Below are 23,946 nucleotides of genomic sequence, written 5' to 3'. Positions count from 1 at the left end.
AGAGGATGGAGGGGTGGTGAGGGATGAAGGACGGGAGATGCTGAGGGTGAAGGGAGGAAGGAGGAAGGTGAGGAGCAGCCGTGGGAGGTGAGGAAGGCAGGAGGGCGGAGCGAGGAGCAGGAGGAGAGGAGGAGGGAGAGGGACATGGAGGAAGGGACAGGAGGGGACGGAGGGGACAGCACCCAGCGGGGACAGCACCGAGGGCAGGATGAACCGAGGGGGCTCAGAAGAAGAAGGACAGAGGTGAGCAGCAGCAGAGGGGACAGAGACGCGGGGACAGCCCCGAGGGGACCGCGGGGACACCGGGGTGACACCCACCGCTCTTCCAATCGCCGTGGCACATCTTCAGGTCGCGGCAGGTGCGGGCTGGGTTCTTGCGGGTGCCCTCGGGGCTGCGGATGTTCTCGATCTGCTGGCTCAGGCTCTTGAGGGTGGTGTCCACCTCCCAGGTCGCGGGTCCCTCAATCACGTTGGCGTCATCGGCGCGGTAATAGCGGCCGCCGTCGTGCGCCTTCTCCTGGGCGGCTGCGGCAGGAAGCTGAAGTCGAAGCCGCCGCTGGGAGGACCGGGGGGACCGGGGGGCCCGGGGGGGCCGGGGGGACCCTGCGAGGGGACAGGAGGAGGAGGAGGATGAGGATGGTGACGGAGCGCTGAAGGCGGGAGGCTCCGGGAGGGAGGAAGGCTCGGGACGTACGACGGACCGACGTCTCCGGTGCGGCCGCGGGGTCCGGGGGGGACCGATGGGCCGGGCAGCCCGTTCAGCCCGTCCTTGCCAGCGGCGCCGGCAGAGCCGGGGGGACCCTGCGGGACGGGAGAGAAGCGTCAGCACCGAGTCCTGTGGGAAATGTCCCCTCCAGCCCTGAGCCGTGTCCCCACGGGACACCCGAGGGCCCCCGCCGCCCGCTCCCCCCGCAGTGTCACAGCCGTGGCCGGATGTCGCAGCTCGTCCCGGGACTCACTCGGGGACCGGCGGGACCAGAAGCACCAGAAGGACCTTGTTCACCAGGAGAGCCCTGTGACAATGGAGGAGGAGGGAGAGGCGACATCAGAGGTGACACGGGCACGTCGCGCTGCCTCCTCCAGGCCGCGGGGCCACCGACACCCCCCGGGACTTACGGGAGGACCAGGAGGGCCCTGGAGACCGGAGAAGCCTCTGTGACCCTTCATGCCTCTGTCACCCTGTTCACCGGCTTCACCTTTGTCGCCACGGGGACCTTGGGGACCCTGCAGGAGGAGAAGATGAGTTGAGCGGGGTCCTGGCCAGACACTGTCCCCACGCCTGTGGGGACACTGAGGCACCGAGGGGGACAGAGCAGAGCGTCACTCACAGCAGGACCACGAGCACCAGCAGGACCAGGGGGACCGGCGGGACCTTGGGGACCCTGCGACAGGAGAGAAGGACACAGGTTAGAGCATCCCGCACCTCCTGCTGCTGCTGCCTCGGGGCAGAACCTCCCTGAGGGGCTGAGGGACCCCTGAGCGGGGTGGTGGCACCCCCAGGGCCCTTTGCGGGGTGGTGGCACCCCCAGGGCCCTGTGCAGGGTGGTGGCACCCCGAGGCCCTGTGCAGGGTGGTGGCACCTCTCCCTCCCTGGGGCAGCTCCTGGCAGCAGCAGGGGCTGAGCCCGGGGGCAGACCCCAGACCCTTTTCGGGCCGGGGGGGCGCAGGGGGGGCTCTGGGCTGAGCGTCACTCACCGTCTCACCACGATCTCCGTTCTTGCCAGCAGGACCCACGGGCCCGGGGGCACCGGGGGCACCGGGAGCACCAGGGGGGCCGGCGGGGCCGGTCTCGCCGCGATCACCCTGCGAGGAGGAGGAGGAGGAGAGGTCAGTGTGAGCCAGCACAACCCCGTCACCCCCTCCCACGCCCCCCTCAGAGCCCACTCACCTTGGGACCAGCAGCACCGTCACGGCCGGGGGCACCTTCAGCACCGGGAGAGCCCTACGGGGGGCAGAGACCCTCGTTAGGGGCGGGGGGTCTCACTGGGAGACCCTCGCCCACGGGCGGTGCCCTCAGCACCGGGGGTCCGTGCTCACCTCACGTCCGGCTTCTCCGGGGGGTCCGGCCAGGCCGGGGGGGCCCATGGGGCCGGGGGGGCCGCGCTCACCGGGGGAACCGGAGGGACCTTGTTTGCCGGGTTCGCCCTGCGGGGGGACACAACGCGGGGGTCACAGAGCGCCGGACACGCACCCCGGGGTGGGGGTCCCCGGGAGCGCACCCCCGGTACTCACGGAGGGGCCGGGCAGCCCAGGGAATCCTCTCTCGCCTCTCTGTCCGGGGAGACCGACCACACCGCGCTGGCCGGCGATACCTTGGGGTCCGGGGGTGCCGGGGGCGCCCTGCGGGGGACAAGCGACACCTCAGCGCTGCTGCCAGCCGCCGCGTCACCCTCACGACAGAGGAGGTGACAAACACACAGAGCGGACAGCGCAGCGGGTGGGTGACTCACGATGGGGCCGTCAGCACCGGGGGCTCCCTTCTCTCCGGGGGGCCCGGGGGGACCGGCGGGGCCCGGCTCTCCGGGGCGGCCGGCGGGGCCGGTCTCACCGCGGGCTCCTTTGCCGCCCTCCTTGCCGGCGGGGCCGGGCGGGCCCGGGAGGCCGATGTTGCCCTGTGAAGGGGAAAAGCGGCGAGGTGAGGCCGGGACCCCCCCGCTGCCGGCTGAAGGGCGGCCAGGGGTGTCCCGGAGCCAAGTGGGACAGCGCGGCCACGTGCGGCTCCGGGAGGGGCCCAGCGCCTTGCAGCCTGTGTCTGCAAAACCTCTCTCTCCATGTCCCCTGCACCCTGCAGCCTGTGTCCCTAACACCTCCCGGCCCGTGTCCCCAGCACCTTGCAGCCTGTGTCCCCAGCATCTCTGTCCTGTGTCCCCAAAACCTCCTGCTCCGTGTCCCCAGAACCTCTCTTTCTCTGTCCCCAGTACATCTCTTTCTGTGTCCCCAGAACTTCCTGTCCCATGTCCTCAGCACCTCCTGCCCCCTGTCCCCAGAATCTCTCTCTTTGTGTCCCCAGAATCTCTCTCTCTGTATCCCCAGTACATCTCTTTCTGTGTCCCCAGCATTTCTCTATCTCTGTCCCATGTCCCCAGAACTTCATGTCCCATGTCCTCAAAACCTCCTACTCCGTGTCCCCAGAATCTCTCTCTGTGTCCCCAGTACATCTCTTTCTGTGTCCCCAGAACTTCCTGTCCCATGTCCTCAGCACCTCCTGTCCTGTGTCCCCAGCACTTTTCTCTCTCTGTCCCCAGCATCTCTGTCCCCTGTCCCCAAAACCTCCTGCTCCATGTCTCCAGAACCTCTCTCTCCATGTCCCCAGCACCTCCTGCCCCCTGTCCCCAGAATCTCTCTCTCTGTATCCCCAGTACATCTCTTTCTGTGTCCCCAGCATTTCTCTCTCTGTCCCATGTCCCCAAAACTTCATGTCCCATGTCCTCAAAACCACCTGCTCCGTGTCCCCAGAACCTCTCTTTCTCTGTCCCCAGTACATCTCTTTCTGTGTCCCCAGAACTTCCTGTCCCATGTTCTCAGCACCTTCTGTCCTGTGTCCCCAGCATTTCTCTCTATCTGTCCCCAGCATCTCTGTCCCATGTCCCCAGCACCTCTCTCTCCATGTTCCCTGTCCCCAGCACCTCTCCCCGTGTCCCCTGTCCCCAGCTCCAGCCCCCCGTGTCACTCACCGAGGGTCCGGGGGGTCCGACTCTTCCAGCAGCACCAGGGAAACCAGTAGCACCCTGGCAGGGAGGAGAGCTGCAGTCAGTGGGGTGGCACCCAGGGGACAATCCCCGGCCTGGGGTCACCGCAGGGAGGGGGAAAGCGCCCACCCGGGGGGCTGATTTGGGGGGTACAAAGGCAAACCCCCCCCTTTTCCCCCTGCTGGAGGAGGCCACCCCATCCCGGTGCCACCGCCAGGTTTTGGGGCGCAGGGCTGGGGGTGCCCCACGGTGTGGGGGGAGCAGAGCCCGAGTTAAAGCACCTCGGGGTCCTTCACCCCCGGGGGTGTCCCCAGACCCCCCAAAACTCCCCCAAACCCCCACAAAGCCGATACTTACAGGGGGTCCAGCGCTTCCGCGAGCACCTTTGGGACCGGGAGCACCAACAGCGCCCTGGGCGGGAGGAGGAGGAGGAGGAAGAGGAGAGGGGTGAGCTGAGCTGTGGGGCCACAAGCCGGGCCGCGGGGGGACTGAGGGGGACACTTACAGCGGGTCCAGGAGCACCAGTGGGGCCGGCGGGGCCGGGGGGACCGGCGTCACCCTTGGCTCCAGCATCCCCAGTTTCACCTTTAGCACCAGGCTGGCCGTCGGCGCCCTGCGGGACACGGGGTGAGCCCGGGCGGCGCTCAGAGCCACCCTGGGGGACAGGAGGGGACCCCCGGCGGCGGGGTGGCACTTACGGGGGGGCCAGCAAATCCAGCAGGACCGGGAGGGCCGGGCTCGCCGCGGTCACCCTGGAGAAGAGATGGGAGGAGGGAACAGTGTGAGACAAGCAGGGGACGGCCACCACGGCCACCAAGGAGTGGCAGGGCCGTCACCGAGGGTGGGGGACACTTACGGGAGCACCGCGAGCACCAGTGGGACCAGCAGGACCGGGGGGACCGGCTTCACCCTGGAGAAGGAGAGGAAAAGGGGAAAAAAGGGGTCAGGGCTGTGGCAAGGAGGCGGCGGTGGGCGCACGGACACTTTGTCCCCGCGGGATGTCCCTACCTTGTCACCAGGAGCACCAGCGGGGCCGGGGGGGCCGATGGGACCGGTCAGGCCACGGAGACCGTCCTTGCCAGGGGCGCCATCAGCACCTTTGGGACCGGGGTCACCCTGAGGGAGGGACACAAGGGGTTACGGGGACAGGAGTTGACCCCTCTCTGCACCGAGACATCCTCGGTCCTTCATCCCTCCTGGGACAGCCTGGGACCATCCTCCTCCTCCTCACAAGAGGCGTTGTCCCCAAGGGGTGGGGACAGAGGTGACACAGAGGACACAGTGTCCCCAGGACCAGCCTCAGCTCGGGGGCACACCGGGGGGATGATGAGGGAGGTGAGGCTCAGGGGTGGTGAGGAGCAGGTCACCAAGGGGGACACGGGGCCTTGGGGACCTCGGGGCTTTGGGGACACGTACTCTGTCACCCTTGGCGCCTGGCAGGCCGGCAGCACCTCGCTCTCCGGGCATACCCTGCAGACCGGGGGGCCCTTGGTTCCCGGGGGCTCCGGGAGCACCAGCATCGCCCTGGGAGAGGGGAGAGAGCAATAATGAGATTAATTAAAGGATTAGTGAGATCCCGGCACCGCAACCCCAGCCTCAGGGGCTGAATCAAAGCCCGCGGCTTGGGGACAGTCCCCGGCTGGCACCCACCTTAGCACCATCGTTACCGGGAGCGCCGTTAGCACCGCGAGGACCCTGGGGGCCGGGGGGGCCTTGGACACCACGTTCTCCAGGGAAGCCTCTCTCGCCCTGGGGAGGGGACACGGGACAGGCCCCGCGGCCGTCAGGGACACCTGGGGACACTTCGGGGTGCCGAGAGTTGAGGGGACGCGGCGGGGTTCAGCTTACCCTGGCACCGGCGGGACCGGGGGCTCCGGCGTCTCCGGGGACACCCTGAGGGACAGGGGGACGAGTCAGAGGGGGACGGGTGGCACTGGGGACAGGCACGGTGTCCCCAGGGGTCCCTCATTCCCTGGGCAGCGATTGTCACTGCTCCTCCTCTGCATGGAGCACCCGGGGGTGCCCTGGGGGGGCGATGGGGAGGGGACAGCAGTGTCCCCAAAGGCCACAGTCACCAGCCCCCAGGTGTGGGGGGCGATGGGGAGGGGACAGCAGTGTCCCCAAAGGCCACACTCACCTGCTCACCAGGCTTGCCAGCCTCGCCAGGGGGGCCAGCGGGGCCGGGCAGACCCTGGGGAGGAAGAAGAGGAGCCGTGAGCCACCAGGGAGGGGACAAAGAGCAATGTCACCCACGCTCTGGGGGCTCTGTGCCCCCGCCGGGGAAGGGGACACCCCTCACCTGGAAGCCAGGAGCACCAGCGGGACCTTGTTCACCTCTTTCTCCAGCGGGGCCCTGGGGGACACAGCAGGGACATGGAGGGGGGCCGGTGGCTCCCGAGCCCCTTGCCCGGTGGCCGGGCGTGGCCGGGCGGGGTCAGGTGTGGCCGGGGGATACTCACGGTGGGGCCGGGGGGACCTTGGGCACCGGTTTCACCATCTTTGCCAGCAGCACCCTGGGGAGGGGGAGAGGAGGGAGCTCAGAGCAGCCCCCGCAGGGACCCGTGTCCCCCCCGGGCCGGGCCGCAGGAGACACCCACGGCCTCGTCACCGCCCTGTCCCCGCTCCAAGGGCACCGGGACACACCGGGAGGGGATCCCGAGCTCCTCATCCCACCGGGAGGGGATCCCCAACTCCTCATCCCACCGGGAGACACCGGGAGGGGATCCCAGACACCTCATCACCGGGAGGGGATCCCAAATTCCTCATCCCGCCGCGGGCTCGGGCCGGGAGCCTGCCCTGGCTGCGCTGGGCCACTTCACACCCCATTGGGACCACATTCAAATGCCATTCACAGCGGATTCACACCGCGCTCACATCACATTCACACCGTAGTTACACGCTCATTCACATCACAGTCACACCCCATTCACACCCCGCGCACACCCATTCACATCCCATCAGAGCTGCCCCGTGCCCTCCCTGCCGCCCCACGCCGGGGTGACGCTCCCTGTCACCCCCCTGTCACCCTCCCTGTCACCTCCCTTGTCCCCTCCCCGGGGCTGTCGGTGCCCCGCCCGCACTCACCACGGCGCCGGGGGGACCGGGGGCTCCTCTCTCGCCGGGTTTGCCGGGTTCGCCCTAAAACCAGAGCGGGATGAGCCCGAGGGGACAGTGGGGACAGGTCCCCTGAGGGGTGGCACCGGCGGGGAGGGTGACACTCACCGCAGCGCCTTTGGGCCCGGGGAATCCCATCACTCCGGCCTGGCCTCGGGCTCCGGGGGGCCCGGGGGGCCCGGGGCGTCCGTCTTGACCAGCGGGACCCTGCCGGGGGCAGCAGCGGCCCGTTAGAGGGGCCCGGCGGCGGCCGGGGCGGGAGGGGACACCGGAGGGGACAACTTACAGGGGGGCCGGTCTTGCCGTCGGGTCCGGGGCTCCCGGGGCTTCCAGTCAGACCCTGCGAGGAAGAGGAGGGGCGTCAGGAGCTCGGGGGATGCTCCCGAGAACGGGAGCGGCCTGGAGCGCGGCTCCTCCGCCGGCACAGGGCGCGGGACAGCCCTGCCACCGTGTCATCGTGTCACCGTGTCACCAGCTCACCTTGGCGCCGGGCAGTCCGGGCTCTCCGGGGCGTCCAGCTTCACCAGGAGATCCTTTGGGGCCGACGGGGCCGGGGGAGCCGCGCTCGCCGGGGGGACCCTGGGGAGGGGGGACAGCGGTGAGCCAGCTGCGGGACAGCCCGCGGGGACAGGGACACAGGCGTGTCCCCGCAGGTGGCGGCCACACCGAGCCGCCGTGTGGGCACAGGGGACAGCGGCCGGAGTCCCCAGGGCCGCGCTGAGGAGGATTTTCCCCCGCAGGAGGAGGCGCGCACACACCTTGGGACCGGCGATGCCATCGGCGCCAGGGAAGCCGCGACTGCCAGGAGCGCCCTGAGGGGACACGGCACGGTCAGTGCGGGGACACGGCACGGTCAGTGCGGGGACACGGCACCGTCAGTGCGGGGACACGGCACCGTCAGTGCGGGGACACGCGGGGACATCGGCGGGGACAGGGGAGGGAGGTGACACAGCGGGGACACGGGTGGGAGCAGCCAGGAGGGGCTGAGGACGTCCCCACGGTGTCCTCGGACACGCTGGACACGGGGAGGAGGACGGGGATGGGGACAGGGACATGGCCGGGGTGGGGACAGGGATGGGGACAGGGACATGGCCGGGGTGGGGACAGGGGTGGGGACAGGGATGGGGACAGGGATGGGGACAGGGATGGGGACAGGGATGGGGACAGGGACATGGCAGGGGTGGGGACAGGGATGGGGGACAGGGACATGGCAGGGGTGGGGACAGGGATGGGGACATGGCAGGGGTGGGGACGGGGATGGGGACAGGGACGGGGACAGGGCCGCTGCTACTCACACGTTCGCCAGCAGGCCCGGGCAGCCCCGCGGGGCCGGGCTCACCGCGGGCTCCTCTCTTTCCTTCCTCGCCAGCGGGGCCGGGGGGGCCTTGGACACCGGCGGGACCCTGCGGAAGGAGGCGGAGGGATGAAGACCCCCGGGAGGGGCCGGAGCCGGCGGGGACATTTCGGGGGGACACTCACGGGTTCGCCCTTGGCACCGGTGTCACCCTTGTTTCCTGGAGCGCCGGGTTCGCCCTGGGCGGGAGAGAAGAGAGAGACAAGGTTTAAGGGCGGATTGAGGAGCAGAGGGAGCCCCGAGTGACATCCCCACGAGCCCTCAGCGGGACCAGGACACGGCCCGTGTCCCGGCAGGGCTGCGGGGACCCGGGGACACCTCCGGAGTCACCTCCGGGTGGCAGAGGGGAGGATGCCGGCCCGGCGGCCCGAGGGGCCCGGGGATACTCACGGTGTTGCCCTTGGGGCCGGGGGCACCGCTGGGACCTTGGGGTCCGGAGGGGCCGCGGGCACCGGGGAAACCGGGAGCGCCAGCGATACCGGGAGCGCCCTGCAAGAGGCACGGGGGCCGTGAGGAGGAGGAGGAGGAGGCGCAGCCCTTCCTGCCGCGGCCTCAGAGGGACACGGGGGACACTCACGGTGGCGCCCTTGGCACCGGGTTGGCCGTCAGCACCGGGGTTGCCCTGCGGAGAGAGGAGGAGGAGGAAGAGGAGGGTCACGGCGGGGCCGGCACACGCGAGGCCGAAGCACGGGGGTCCCTGGGGATGTCACTCACAGCGGGACCGGCAGCGCCAGCGGGCCCGGGGGGACCGGGCTCACCGCGAGCACCTTGGGGACCTTCGCTACCACGAGCTCCTTGGGGACCCGTCTCACCCTGGAGAGGAAGAGGAGGAGGAGGAAGAGGAAGGATCAGCTTCCATCTGCGCCTTCTTCCCGCGGGGACACGGGACACACGGCCGGGGATGTCCCCAGGTGTGTCACCGGCGCGGGCGGTGCCAGCCCGCGACACCCGGGCCACCCCCCGCCCACCGCCCCGGAGCCCCCCAGCCCCTCCCAGCCCCACCTTAGCACCGGCGGCACCGGGGAAACCGGGGGGACCAGCGGGGCCGGTTGGACCCTAAAAGGGACAGAAGGACGGTCACAAGGGACAGAAGGACAGTCACTCGGGGGGGTCCCGGCCCGAGGCGGCGCGGGAGGACCCCGGGCTGGGGTCTGCCTCCGGAGGAGCCGCAGGAGGACGGGCGGGGTCGGCGACACTCACGGGGGGACCGGCGGCACCGGGAGCACCGTCATTGCCACGAGCGCCCTGCGGGAGAGGGGACACCGTGAGCGACAGCCGCCGGCGGGGCAGGTGACACCCACGGGTGGCACAGGGGACTCTGAGGGCTCAGGCCTGCCCATCCCCGATACTCACGGCCGGGCCGGACGGGCCGGGGCGGCCTCTCTCTCCGGGAAGACCACGAGGACCCTGGGGAGGGGACAGGACACGGTTAGGACACGTTCGGGTCACCTGGGTGAACACTTTCTCCTCTCTGAGCCTCCTCCCACCCGCCGCTGCCCACAGTGATGTCCCCAAGGGGCCAAACCCCTCCCGCCCCGTTCCCTGAGGAGGGGCTGGGTCCCCATCAGGTGTCACCCCCACCCTTGTCCCCTCCTGCCCAGGACCCCCCGGTGCAGCACTCACCATCTGTCCGGGAGCTCCGTTCTCGCCGGGGCTGCCGGGCTCTCCCTAAGGAGGAAGGACACCGTGAGGGACCCGCTCTGCCGGGCACAGGGGACAGCGGGGACACCGCCGGGACAGGGGTGGCACTGCCACCGCTCCTCACCTTGGGGCCAGCGGGTCCAGGCTCACCCTTGGCACCATCCAGACCGCTGAAACCCTGGGGACAGCACAGACGAGGGGTGCGGGGGTCAGGGGGGGACCCTGGCTGAGCTCAGGGGTCCTTTGTCCCCAAAGTGTCACCAGCAGGGGAGGGGAGGACTCACTCTGTGTCCCTTCATGCCCGGCAGGCCGGCGGTTCCGGGGAGACCTCGAGCACCCTGGGGGACACGGGGGACGGTGATGGGGGCGCTGGGGGGGCTGTCCCCACACCAAAGGTCCCCAGGGCAGGGGGACAGCTGGGGATGTCCCCTGGTGTGTGTCTCACCTGGGGGCCGGGGGGACCCCGCTCTCCGGGGCGGCCAGGTTTGCCAGCTTCACCCTGGGGACAAGGACACGCCGTTGGTGGCACGTCCCCAAGCCAGGCTCACCTGGGCGGGGCTGGCGGGGCCACCAGGCCCCAAAGCTGGGGAGGGGACCCCAAGGACGGGCCACTTACGTCATCTCCGTTCTTGCCAGGGGGGCCGGCGGGACCTCGGGGACCCATGGGACCCTGGGGGAGAGGGAGGGCAGGGCTGAGGTGACAGCTGTCCCCTGTCACTGTCACCCGCCCCAGAGGCGTGGCCCCCGGAGCGGGGACAGTGTGGCCGCAGCAGCAGCGTTGTCCCCACGCCCAGGGGACATCGGCGGGTGACAACACTCACAGAAGCACCGGGCTCGCCGGGTTCACCGGGGGGGCCTTGGAAACCTTGGGGACCCTGTGGAGAAACAATAAAGGGGGAAAAAATGGGTCAGAAAGTGAAAAGTTTGGGTCTGAATCTCCCAGTGGCAGGGGTGGTGTGTTCCCCCCACCCCATGTGGTGGCACCAGGATTTTGTCCCCATGTGCTTCTGTCGGGGTCAAGAAGGGTGTGACACCCTCCAGGCTGTCCCCAGGCCACCCAAAGGGGCCCCTGGGGGCTGTTTGTCCCCAAACCCAAACGGACAGAAGAGGGGACACTCACAGGAGCGCCAGGAGGGCCGGGGAGACCACGGGGACCAGCTGGGCCCTGCGACAAGAGAAAGGGTCAGCAGTGTCACCCTGTCACCCTGTCCCCATCACCACCCCACTGCTGCATCCACTGGCCCCTCCCCTGCTGTCCCCACTGCCACCTCATTCTTGTCCCCATTGCCACCCCATCCCTGTCCCCACTGCCACCCCATCCCTGTCCCCACTGCCACCCCATCCCTGTCCCCACTGCCACCCCATCCCACTCCATTCCCTGCCCCCAGCACCAACCACTGCCTGTCACCACTGTCACCCCATCCCTGTCCCTATTGCCTGTCCCCATTGCCACCCCAACACCGTGTCCCCAACACCTCCACCCATTCCCCACTGCCACCCTGTCCCTGTCCCCATCACAGACCTGTCCCCAGCTCTGTCCCTGTCCAATCTCTACACATTCCCATCTCTGTTGTCACTCCATCCCTGTCCCCATCCCTGTTCCTATTCCTGTCCCAATCCCTACACATTCCCTGTCTCTGTTGTCACTCCATCCCTGTCCTCAACTCTGTCCCCATCACTCTCCATCACTGTCCCCATCACCACCCTGTCCCCATCCCTGTACATTCCCTGTCTCTAGTGTCACTCCATCCTTGCCTCCATCCCTGTCCCCATCCCTGTCCATCTCTGTCCCCATCCCTGTCACCACCCTGTCCCCAACTCTGCCCCTGTCCCAGTCCCTACACATTCCCTGTCCTATTGTCACTCCATCCATGTCCCCAACTCTGTCCCTTTTCCTGTCCCAATCTCCACACATTCTCTGTCTCTACTGTCACTTCATCCTTGTTTCCATCCCTGTCCCCATCCCTGTCCCTGTTGTCACTCCATTCCTGTCCCCATCCCTGTCCCCTCCCGGCCCAACACCCCTCCCCCCGCCCTGGTGCTCAGTGACGTCACCGGCACAGGGAGCACTCCTGTCCCCATGCCCCCAGTGTCCCCCAGTGTCCCCGATGTCCCCGGTGTCCCCAGGCTCACCATGGGCCCGGGCACTGCCATCCCTCCGGCCTTCTCGTCGTAGCCGTAGGACATTTGGGGGGCGAAGTTCTGCGGGACAGGGACAGCGGAGGGTGAGGGGGGCTCGGGGGCCGAGGGGGGCGCGGGAGCCCCGGGGGGACCAGGGACCCCCCAAACTCACCCCGCCGAGGCCTGGGGGGCCGGGGGGGCCGGGGGGGCCCGGGAGGCCGGGCTGTCCTGGGATGCCATCTCTGCCGGGGGGGCCGGGGAGTCCCTGCGAGAGAAACGGGGGGTCAGCACCGAAATTGGGGTCAGCCCCAAAATTGGGGTCAGCCCCAAAATTGGGGTGAGACCAGGAGAGATTGGGGTGGGCCCTGAAATTGGAGTGAACCCAGGAGAGATTGGGGTGGGCCCCGAAATTGGGGTGAGACCAGGAGAGATTGGGGTGGGCCCCGAAATTGGGGTGAGACCAGGAGAGATTGGGGTGGGCCCCGAAATTGGGGTGAGCCCCAATGGGATCAGGGGTGAGGCCAGGAGAGATTGGGGTGAGTCCCGAAAATTGGGGTGGGCCCAGATGGGATCAGAGCCGAAACCCGGAGAGATTGGGGTGAGCCCCAGTGGGATCGGGGTGAGCCCAGCAGGATCGGGGTGAGCTCCGAAAATTGGGGTGAGCCCCAATGGGATCAGGGGTGAGCCCCAATGGGATCAGGGGTGAGCCCAGGAGAGATTGGGGTGGGCCCCCAAAATTGGGGTGAGCCCCAACGGGATCAGGGGTGAGCCCAGCAGGATCGGGGTGAGTCCCGAAAATTGGGATGAGCCCCAACGGGATCAGGGGTGAGCCCCGCAGGATCGGGGTGAGCCCCGCAGGATGGGGTCCGTGCAGAGCAGGGGTCCCTGCGGGGGGCACACACCCACCCTGTCTCCTTTGGGGCCGGGGTCTCCTTTAGGACCCTGCGGGGCAGAGACACAAACACGTTAGAAAACGGGAAGCTCCAAAACCGGAGTGAAATCGGAGGGGGGCGGGATTTTGGGGGGCCCTTACCTCTACTCCAGCGGTTTCTGGGTAGGCAGGGGAGGCTGCGGGGGGAAAAGGGGGTTCAGCATCACCCGCCGGGGCTGGGGGGACACGGAGCCCGCCTGTCCCCGGAGAGGGGGGCGGGACACCGCTGGGGGGTGGGTGGGGCGTGTCGCGATACCGTCGGTGTCGGGACAGATGGGGCAGCACTCTCCGAAGGGGATCTCGGCGTTGGGGCAGTCGGTGGTGTCCTCGCAGATCACCTCGTCGCACAGGATGTTGCCGCTGTCGCAGACGCAGATCTGGCACGGTTCTGGTTTCCACACGTCCTTGTCGTTGTAGGTGAGCCCATCCTGGATGCAGCTCCCGGTTTGGACTGGGACGGCGACAGCGACAGGGACAGCGACAGGGCGGCGGCGTCAGCGGGGCCGGCCCGGAGCCCGCCCGGTCTCGCCCTGCCCTCATCCCCCTCCCCGCTCCCGCAGCGCTTCTCCCTTCATCTGGTTCTCATCAGCCCAGCGCGGTGACACGGGAAAAGCTGCACAAGAAACTCTTCCCACATCGGCTGGAATTTAAACAAAACAAAACAAAACAAAAAAATTCCCCTCTACAAAAACCCCCGCAGCCGCTCGCTCCGTCCGGCCGGGGCCAGGGCAAAGAGCCCCCCAAAATGTGGGGGGTCCCCGGAACCCGCGAGAGGCCCGGGCCGGCCCCGAACCCGGGCTGAAATTGGATCCAGGCGGCGGCGGGATGGGGCCGGATGGATCGGGAATGGGAGAGCAGAGGAGGGCGGGGAGGGGAGCGAGAGGCCAGCGGCCAGGCCCGGGGGTGGCCCCACCGTGGGGAAGGGTCCCGGGGCGGGGAGGGGGCGAGGGGCTGAGCCACGTCATGGAACAACACCCCTCCACTCAAAAAAAAAAAAAAAAATTAAAAAGGTGAAGAAGTAAAAAAATGGGAAAAGGGACATAAAAATGGCAAAGAGAGAGAAAAAAAAAAAAAAAAGGAAAAAATGTAAAAAAAAAAAAAAACTAATGGAAAAGGCAAAATTCTTCTTGGGGAACAAAAAAAGGGCGGACTGGGAATGGGAAAAGCAAAATGTAGAATGGGAAATGCAGGATGGGGAACGGAGAACGGGAAACGCGGGACGGGGATTGTCATATCATAATGCATGATCATCATAATTGTAATAAAACAATAATAATGATTTTAAATAAACTTCAGGGAATTACCCCTCCCCCTCCAAAAAAAACCCCAAAAAAGGACAAAATGGGGCAAAAAGCGGCGGGTGCGCCCCCCGTGTCCCCCCGGCGCAGGTGACAGTGGGGCACGGGGTTGGTGGCACGGGGGGTGACCCCAGGCCCGCGCCTGGCAGCCCCCGCTCCCCCGGCTGCCGAAACATTTTGCTTATGAATCATCCGAGACTTTTCTAATTCTTTCCTGATGGCTTTCGCAGATCCCGGGGCTGGGCCCCCCCTCTCCCTCCTCTCTCTCTCTCTCCCCCCTCTTGTCTCTCCCGCGCTCTTTCCCCCCTTTCCTTTCCCTTCCCGGCCTCCTCCTCCTCCTCCTCCTCCCCTCCGGCCCTGCTCCCTCCTTCCCCGCCGGCTCCTCTCCACCCTTCCTCCCCTCCTGGTTCTTGGCACTGCGCCCCGGCTGCTCATCCCCAGAGCCCCCCGAAACCCGCTTTCCCCCCAGCCCCAAATCCTCCTCCCCGCGCCCCTCCCCATCCTTTCCTCTCTCTCTTTTTTTTCGGGATTTTCCCCCATTTTCCGCTCATCCCGCTCCTGACGCCCACCCCGAGGTCCTCCTGGCCCACCCCGGGACAGCCGGGCCGGGTGTCGCCGGTGTCACCGCGGCGGCGGGTCCCCGCGGGGTGAGCGGCATCCCCCGGTACTCACTGTCTTCCTCTCCTTGCCCGCGGGCGAGTAGGACGGCCGCTGCTATCACCAGCAGTGACCGAGAATCCACAAAGCTGAACATGTCTAAATATTAGACATGTAGACTCTTTGGGCTCTCTTTGCTCCCCGTTGTTGTTGTTGTTGTTGTTGTTGGTTGTTCTTAGCTTGGGGTCATGCGGGGCCGGCGCAACCCTGGAGCTCCAAAATCCAGACCCCAGCAGAAAGTTCCTACTGCCCTTTGCCCGCTCCTGCGCCGGCCCTTTTATACCGTGCGCCGCCGGGGAGAGGTGGGACCCGGCTTTTTGGACGGCCCCCTGGGCCAATCAGAGGCACCCAGCGAGTCGGGGAGCACCCCCTGTCCCCCCCTGTCCCCCCCCGGGCCGGGCCGTGGGTCCGTGCACACGCAGACACACGCAGACACACGCAGACACACGCAAACGCGGCCGCGCACACGCGTGTGCCTTGCAGCAGGGCCGGGGTCTGGCCTCAGCCGGGATTTGGGGGGCTGGGGGGGTTTGGGGTGCGGGTTTTTGCCCGGGGGGGTGATTTCGGGGGGTGGTTGGAACACTCGGAGGTGTCTGCGCGGATGGAGGGGGTGGGGACAGGCGATGTGGCACGTGGCGCTTTGGGGACCCCGGTGCCACGCGACGCCGGGAGCGGCACCAAGGAGCTGCCACCCCCCAAAAAACACACCCCCGCAGCTGGGGAACCCCAAAACCCACCCGCGGCTCCCCACGGGGACCCCCCTGCAGTAGGACCAAACCCTGGCGTGGCACAAGGCCGAGGCCACCCGTCCCCTGAGCATCCCTTGGAATGTCCCCAGGAGCATCCCCGGAGGGTCCCCAATCCCAAAGCCCCTCAGGAGCCACAGAGACCCTGAACCGCGCCCCAAAGCCGCTCGCTCGGTGTTTTTTCAGCCCTTTTCTCTCCCTCTTTTCCCTTCCCTTTCCCCTGGCTCCTCTCGCTCCCCTCGCTCCCCCCCTGGCACCGCTCCACGGCCGTTTCCACATTTGAAGGAGCCACGTTGGTTGGAAAAAGCAAAAGCTCCTGGACAATGATCCACAAAAACCTACCGTGCAATTTGGGGAGGGTGTAATTACACGCCAAAAAAATCCACGTCTGTAGCAGGGCCGGGAGCTCGGCCCAGGGGCAGGGACACGGCCAAGGTGGCACCCGCGGGAGCGCCGGGGGCACCTCCCGCCTCTCCGGGGGCAGTTTTGGGGAACGGGGTGGGAAATGGGGCCGGGAAAAGGTGGGTTCAGCCCTGGTGACCCCCCCGAGCTGTGCTGAGGGGGTGTGGGATACTGGGAGCACTGGGAGCACTGGGAGCACTGGGAGAGCTCAGTTTGTCCCCACTGTCACTGTGCTGAGAGCTCGAGGGCTCAGGGGAATACTGGGAATACTGGGGACACTGGGAATACTGGGGACACCATTTGTTCCCTCTCCCCACGCTGTGCTGGGGCTTTGAAAGCTCATTGGAATGCTGGGAGCACTGGGAGCGCTCAGTTTGTCCCCATTGTCACTGTGCTGAGAGCTCAAGGGCTCAGTGGAATACTGGGAATACTGGGAATACTGGGAATACTGGGCTCATTCCAATTGTCCCTTGCCCACTATGCTGAGGGTTTGAGCTCACTGGAGTGCTGGGAATACTGGGAGCACTGGGAGCACTGGGAGCACTGGGCTTGGCCTTCACACCTCCAGCAGTCCCCGTCACAGGGCTGAGGAGGGCTTGGAGTTTCACTGGGTTACTGGGAATACTGGGAGAACTGGGAGCACTGGACCCATTTTACCTCTGTCCACCCGGGATTGAGGGCTCATGGGAGCACTGGGAGCACTGGGAGCACTGGGAGCTCTGGGACCTCTCCACTTGTCCCTCCTGCCACCGCGCCGAGGGTTTGCAGCGGGATTGGAATTCCGGGAATTCCGGGACAGCCGAGCTCAGCCCTCACACCTCTGCCTGCCCTGCCAGCCCCACGCCAGGCTGGCGGTACTGGGGATACTGGGAATACTGGGAGCACTCTGCTGCTCCCTCCTGCCACTGGGCTGCCCCCTTACAGGCCCAGTGGAATACTGGGAGCACTGGGAGCACTGGGAGAGCAACCCCATGTTGGGGCGGGAGTTCCCACTAGGACATTCCTTGATTTTCCTTCAGAAAAAAACCCCAAATCCATGAAATTTAACGGTGAAATAACGGGGTGGGGGGACACACGACACATCACCCACCGCCCCTTTGTGCCACCTTTTAATCCCGTCATTGAATTTAAATCTGAAATAAAATGCGCTGCAGGAGGAGTGGGGGTCACTCGTGTGCCCACACATGTCCATGGGGCACGCCGGTGTCACAGCCCTGGCCCAGCCCCAGATCGAGCCCCACATCCAGCCCCATATCCATTCTCCAGCCCCATATCCATTCTCCAGCCCCATATCCATTCTCCAGTCCTATATCCATTCCCCAACCCCAGTCCCAGACCCATAACCATTCCCCAGCCCCATATCAATTCTCCAGCCCCAGATCCAGCCCCACGTCTATTCCCCAGCCCCAGATCCCTTCCCCAGCCCCAGATCCCTTCCCCAGCTCCATAACCATTCCCCAGCCCCATATCCACTCTCCAGCCCCGTATCCCTTCCCCAGCCCCATATCCCTTCCCCAGCCCTGGATCCAGCCCTATATCCATTCCCCAGCCCCGGCTCCAGTCCCCAGCCCTGGATCCAGCCCTGTATCCATTCCCCAGCCCCATATCCCTTCCCCAGCCTCATATCCATTCCTCAGTCCCATATCCAGCCCCAAATCCATTCTCCAGCCCCACATCCCTTCCCCAGCCCTATATCCATTCCCCAGGCCCATAACCATAACCCCAGCCCCAGATCCAGCCCCATAACCATTCCCCAGCCCTGGATCCAGCCCTAGATCCATTCCCCAGCCCTATATCCATTCCCCAGCCCCGGCCCCATTCCGCAGCCCTGGATCCATTCTCCAGCCCCATATCTATTCCCCAGCCCCAGATCCATTCCTCGGCCCCATATCCAGCCCCAGATCCCTTCCGCAGCCCCAGATCCCTTCCCCAGCCCCGGCTCCATCCCCCAGCCCCGGATCCAGCCCTGTACCCATTCCCCAGCCCCATATCTATTCCTCAGTCCCATATCCAGCCCCAGATCCCTTCCGCAGCCCCAGATCCCTTCCGCAGCCCCAGATCCCTTCCGCAGCCCCAGATCCCTTCCCCAGCCCCGGCTCCATCCCCCAGCCCCGGCTCCATTCCCCAGCCCTGGATCCATGCATCCAAGACACGTTGCAGGCGAAGCCTCCTCCAATCCTGCCCCGGCGACTCGAGGAGCGCTGGCCGGGCTCCAGCCTGAAGATGTGTCTTTAATTTTTGCAGCATGACAGAAAAGAAAAGAATGTCATCGGCTTGGGTGTTTTTTTCTCTTTTTTTTTTTTTTTTTTTTTTTTTTTTTTTCCTTTTTTTTTTTTTTTTTTTTATATGTATATATGGAGAGGGAGGGGAATATAAAAAAAAAGGGGGGGGAAGGACGGGATGATGCCACCTCATCAAGCCCCGGCCGCCCGCCCCAGGAATGCGGGACAAGGGCTTGGGGGCTGGGAAAAGGGAAGAATTCCCACTTTGAATAAGGAGGAGGGAAAAAAAAATAATAAAGAAGGAGAAGAAGAAAATGAAAAAAAAAAAAAAAAAAAAAAAGGCTGGAAAAGTCGTTAGGATCCTCGGAAGCAGAACGGGAGACACCGAGCACAGGCCGGGCTCCTGCAGGATTTGGGGTGCTCGGGAACGGGGGGCACCCAGCCGGGACCCTCGGGCTCCTCGGGGGTGTTGGGGATGGGGGTCTCACACTCAGCCCCCCCCCGGCTTTTGGGGGGATCCCAGAGCCTTTCCCGCCTGTCCCAGACTGGTTTTTACTGGTGCAAACTGGGCGTGTGGCCAGAGGGGAGAGAATGGAGGCGGCCACCCCAAAAAGATGAAGGTCACCCCAAAACCTTGGGGGCCACCCCGAAAAAAATTTGGGATCCTCCCTCCCGAAAAGAAAAAAAAAAAAAAAAAAAAAAAAAAAAAAAAAAAAAAAAAAAAAAAAAAAAAATCAGCGGTCACGCCAAAAAATTGGGGGATGCCCAAAAATTCGGGGGGTGCCCCAAAAATCCTCGGGCCACCAGAGATCGGGGGGTTCCCCGGAGGTTGAGGGGCGAGGATGAGGAGGAGCAGCCCCAGCGGTTTTTGGGGTAAGAACCACCCAAAAAAAGGGGGTTCGGGAGGGGGTTTGTTTGCCGAGGAGCCGGAGCAGACGGCGGCATCTGGAGCGAGTTAACTCCCCGCGGCAGCCCAGACACATGGATCGGATTAATTCCCTTTTCTCTCCCCCCGCCCGCTTCCCTCGGCAGCCCGGGAGCCGCTCCTGTGCCCCCCCAAGCGCCCCCTCCCCACCGCGCCGCGTCCCCCACCCCTGGGTGGCCTTGGGGACACGTCCTGCCGGGTGGGGACGCGTCCTGCCGGGTGGGGACACGCAGGTGGCTGACCCCACAGAGAGCCCAGAGAAGGCGGTGTCCCCCAAAAAACCCCTCGGGGGGGTTCCCCGACCCCCCCACGTTTGTCGCTTTGTCACCCCCGCCGCGGGGACGCGGTGGGCGACGCGGTGCCTCAGTTTCCCCGGCGGCGGCCGCAGGCTGGCACCGCCCCGGCTATTCCTGGTGGCCCCGGGCGCCCTCAATTGCGGCGTCCGGGCAGAAGCCCGTAATCACGGCCGCGACTCCGCGGCTATTTCCAGGGAAAATTGCTCAAATTGGCCTCCGGGATGCCAAGGCCGCCCTCGCCCTCGCCGGGGGCACCGCGGGGCCCGGGGGGCGCTGCCAGGGGGTGGTCGTGTCCCCACCGGGGACCCCCGGCCTGAGGAGGGGACCTGGGGCTGCTCGGGGGGTCGCTCAGGCCGGGGGTGGGTGCGCTGGGACGGGGAGTTGGGGTGTGACCCCTCCCAGGGGCTGGGACCCCCCTGGGGGGCTCGTTTCCTTCTCTGCACCCCCAAACTCCCCCCACACCCAGGGTTTGGGGTCACCCCCCATACCCAGGGCTGGGACCCCCCCGGGGGCTCATTTCGCCTTCTGCACCCCCAAATTCCCCCCACACCCAGGGCTGGGGGCCACCCCCCGTCCGCAGCCCCTCATTCAGGGCTGGGATCCCCCTGGGGGGCTCATTTCGCCTTCTGCACCCCCAAATTCCCCTACTCTCAGGGTTTGGGGTCACCCCCCATCTGCACCCCCATACCCAGGGCTGGGACCCCCCCTGGGGGCTCGTTTCCTTCTCTGCACCCCCAAATTCCCCCCACACTCAGGGTTTGGGGTCACCTCCATCTGCACCTCCTCATCCAGGGCCGGGCCCCGTTTTTGGGGGGCTCATCCCCCCACACCCCTCAGCCGGGGCCGGGGCTGCTCGGGCCGGTTTTGGGGGGCTCTGGGGGGTCCCAGCGGCCGCCCAGCCCAGCGCCGGCCTCACAGTCTGGGCCCGGGGAGCCGCGATGGAAACTCTGAGGGACGAGCTCCACGCCGAACATTTTCCGTTCCCGACTCCTTTTTTTCCCTTTTTTTATTCCTCTGACTTTTTTTTTTTTTCTTTTTTCTTTTTTTTTTTTTTTTCTCTCTTTTTGGGTTTTTTTTTTTTTCGCCTTCCCCTGTTCAGTTTCATTGAAGAATTCGCTGCCTCCTCCCAGCCCCGGGGAGGGAGCGATGGGACTGGGGGGTCTGGGGGAGCCCCAAATACCCCAAACACACACCCCAAACACCCCAAAAAACACCCCAAACACTCCAAACACCCCAAACAAAAACCCCAAATACCCCAAACATCCCAAATATCCCAAACACCCCAAACACCCCAAACACTCCAAACACTCCAAACACTCCAAACAAAAAACCCAAATACCCCAAACACACACCCCAAATACCCCAAACATCCCAAATACCCCAAACACCCCAAATACCCCAAACACCCCAAAAAACTCCCCAAACACTCCCAACACCCCAAATATCCCAAACAGCCCAAACAGCCCCCCAGGGAAAACATTCCCGGGCTCTGCCACGTTCGTTCCTTGTGGGGACAGGGATGGGGACTGGGACAGGCAGGGGGACAAGGGATGGGGACAGGAACGGGGACAGGGACGGGGACGGGGACAGGGATGGGGGACAGCGCTGGGGACAAGGTGAGGACGGGCACGGGGATGGGGACTGGGAAAAGGGATGGGGACAGGGACAGACACGGGGACAGGGACAGGCTGGGGCCAGGCAGGGCGGGCAGGGGGACAGGGATGGGGACAGGGACAGGGATGGGGACAGGAATGGGGACGGGGACAGGGACAGGGACAGGCTGGGGACAGACACGGCGGGCAGGGGACGGGGATGGAAGGAGAAGCTCCGCGCTGCCGGCGGCTCCGGGGCCGGGCTGGAGCTGTCCCGGTGACCTCATCGGCCGTGGCTGGCCCTGTGCCCGCCGCCTGGCGGGGACGGTGGCTCCGGTGCCACGTGGCCGGGCCGTGGCGCTGCCAGCACCCGCCTCGCACCCTCCGCCACCCCCGCGGGGCTGGGGGGGTCCCCTGGGGGAGGGCTGTACCCCAAAACCTCGCCGCGAGGGGCTGGAAACCCCAGGAGCCCCCCAGGAGGGAGGGGGGTGGTGGTTTGGGGGCTTTTTGGGGGGAGCAGAGGTGTGGGGTGTCCTCTGGATCACCAAAGGCTCGTCTGGCACCAACCTCACCCCAAAACTGGGGGGGGTCCGGCAGTGCTTGGGGCGCTTGGGTTGGGGTATTTGGGGTGTTTGGGGTATTCATTTGGGGTGTTTGGGGTGGTTGGTTTGGTGGGAGGAGCTGTTGGGCTGGGGTCCTCAGGTGGTTTGGGGGCTCAGGTTGGTGGCCTCGGGGTCCCGGGGCAGTTTGGGTCGGGGGTTACTCGGGGTGGAGTGTTTGGGGTGTCGGCTTGGGGGGTTTGGGTTATTGGGGGGTTGGGGTTGGGGCACTCGGGTTGGGGGTTTGGGGTGGTTTGGGAGTGTTTGGGGGGTGTTTTGGGGGTATTTGGGTGCTTTGGGTTGTTGGGTGGGGGTATTTGGGTTTGTGAGGTCATGGATTGGGGTATTTGGGTCAGGGGGGTCGTGGATTAGGGTATTTGGGTTGGGTTATTTGGGTATTTGGCTATTTGGGTTGGGGTATTGGGGTATTGGGGTATTTGGGTATTTGGGTTGGGGTATTGGGGTATTTGGGTTCCCGGGCCGGGGGTCAGGACCCCGCTGTGGACTCGGCACCCCCCACCCCACGGCAGGGGCTGGGGCCGGGCGGGGGCGGCCCCGGGCCCGGGGAGGGTCCCTCCGGCTGGAGCTGGGCCCAGCAGCAGCAGCAGCAGCCGTGCTCCAGCCCTTCCTCCTCCTCCTCCTCAGCCCCACGTCAGCACCTTCCTCCCCCAGTCCATCCCAGTTCCCTGCACAGCCGGGGGGGTGTCACTGTCCCCTCACCGCCGGGGGGTGTCCCCGCGTCCCGTCCGTGTCCCCCCCAGCCCCGCGGGCTCCCCCAAACTGGCGGGGAACCCCCAGTTATCCCACGGGGGTGTCCCCATTCCCCACGGGATGTCCCCGGCCCTGCAGCGCGCCCCCGATCCCCGCAGTGTCCCCCCGTGTCCAGAGTGTCCCCCTATCCCCACGATGTCCCCCCCATCCTCGGGGTGTCCTCCTCCATGCCCACAGTGTCCCCCCGTCCCCACAGTGTCCCCCCCCGCCCGGGGTGTCCCCCCGTCCCCACGGTGTCCCCCCGTCCCCACAGTGTCCCCCCCCCGCCCGGGGTGTCCCCCTGTCCCCACAGTGTCCCCCCCCCGCCCGGGGTGTCCCCCCGTCCCCACAGTGTCCCCACCCCCGCCCGGGGTGTCCCCCCGTCCCCACAGTGTCCCCCCGTCCCCACAGTGTCCCCCCCCCGCCCGGGGTGTCCCCCCCCGTCCCCGCCACGTCCTTTGGCAGCGGGACGCGGCCGTCGTGGAAATGGAGCGGGGGGGGGGAAGGTCTGAAAGTGGGGGGAGGAGAAATTGGGGAATTGGGCGTGGCCGTGTGGGCGTGGCCTTCGGGGAGGGGGCGCGGCCACCCAACAAAAGGTTTTCAAAGGGATGAAATTGGGGCCAAGCCAAAACAACTTTAACAGTTTTCCTCCCCCCTTCCAAAAAAAAAAAAAAAAAAAAAAAAAAAAAAATTAAAACCCCCCCCCGCGCCGCCCGGCCGCGCACACGTGTGAGGGGAAACTGAGGCACGGCGCGGCCGGACTCTCCCCGCGGCCGGGCTGCGAGCGCCGGGCCCCCCCACGCCCGGCTTCGGGGCGGGCGCAGGATGCCCTTGGCTCCCACCGCCGCCCTGACACGTCTCCGGAGCGGCCTCCACGTCGGCAGCGGGCGGGGGCCGGGGGCTGCGGGTCCCCCCCGGGCAGGGACACACCCTGAGCACCCCGGGAGGGGCCACCGCCCGCCCGGGCAGGGCCCCGAGGGGCTGGCAGGGGACAGGGCTGGGGACAGTGCCACGGGCAGGGCTGGGACAGTGCCACCGTGTGCCATGGGCTGGGGACAGTGCCACCCTGTGCCATGGGCTGGGGACAGTGCCACTGGCAGGGCTGGGGACAGTGCCACCCTGTGCCCTGGGCTGGGGACAGTGCCACCCTGTGCCGTGGGCTGGGGACAGTGCCACTGGCAGGGCTGGGGACAGTGCCACCGTGTGCCATGGGCTGGGGACAGTGCCACCCTGTGCCATGGGCTGGGGACAGTGCCACCGGCAGGGCTGGGACAGTGCCACCCTGTACCACGGGCAGGGATGGGGACAGTGCCACCCTGTGCCATGGGCTGGGGACAGTGCCACCCTGTGCCGTGGGCTGGGGACAGTGCCACTGGCAGGGCTGGGGACAGTGCCACCCTGTGCCATGGGCTGGGCTGGGACAGTGCCACCGTGTGCCATGGGCTGGGGACAGTGCCACCCTGTGCCATGGGCTGGGGGCAGTGCCACCCTGTGCCATGGGCTGGGCTGGGACAGTGCCACCCTGTGCCATGGGCTGGGCTGGGGACAGTGCCACGGGCAGGGCTGGGACAGTGCCACCGTGTGCCATGGGCTGGGGACAGTTCCACCG

The 23,946-nt window shown here is 66.2% G+C and overlaps 1 protein-coding gene across 1 annotated transcript; it reads right to left on the bottom strand.

The window, feature by feature from the left end:
- Positions 1-223: 223 nt before the first annotated feature.
- LOC136372098 (collagen alpha-1(I) chain-like) lies at positions 224-15,081 on the bottom strand. The gene is given in 49 exon segments (XM_066336562.1): positions 224-519; positions 522-603; positions 691-801; positions 960-1,013; positions 1,117-1,224; positions 1,329-1,382; positions 1,696-1,803; positions 1,889-1,942; positions 2,038-2,145; positions 2,233-2,340; positions 2,451-2,612; positions 3,675-3,728; positions 4,047-4,100; positions 4,195-4,302; positions 4,388-4,441; positions 4,546-4,599; positions 4,698-4,805; positions 5,106-5,213; positions 5,340-5,438; positions 5,538-5,582; positions 5,827-5,880; positions 5,989-6,042; positions 6,149-6,202; positions 6,774-6,827; positions 6,912-7,010; positions 7,090-7,143; positions 7,284-7,382; positions 7,562-7,615; positions 8,099-8,206; positions 8,283-8,336; positions 8,548-8,646; positions 8,735-8,779; positions 8,872-8,970; positions 9,160-9,213; positions 9,358-9,402; positions 9,511-9,564; positions 9,781-9,825; positions 9,923-9,976; positions 10,083-10,136; positions 10,244-10,297; positions 10,415-10,468; positions 10,620-10,673; positions 10,919-10,963; positions 11,932-12,000; positions 12,092-12,184; positions 12,826-12,861; positions 12,953-12,987; positions 13,107-13,301; positions 14,821-15,081. Coding segments are annotated over 49 exon segments (3,879 nt in total). The 5' UTR covers positions 14,903-15,081.
- Between the last annotated feature and the right edge of the window lie 8,865 nt (positions 15,082-23,946).

The sequence above is a fragment of the Sylvia atricapilla genome, chromosome 27 (genome assembly GCF_009819655.1).
Source record: "Sylvia atricapilla isolate bSylAtr1 chromosome 27, bSylAtr1.pri, whole genome shotgun sequence".
Taxonomy (NCBI): domain Eukaryota; kingdom Metazoa; phylum Chordata; class Aves; order Passeriformes; family Sylviidae; genus Sylvia; species Sylvia atricapilla.
This window is presented reverse-complemented; position numbering and strand designations above follow the sequence as displayed.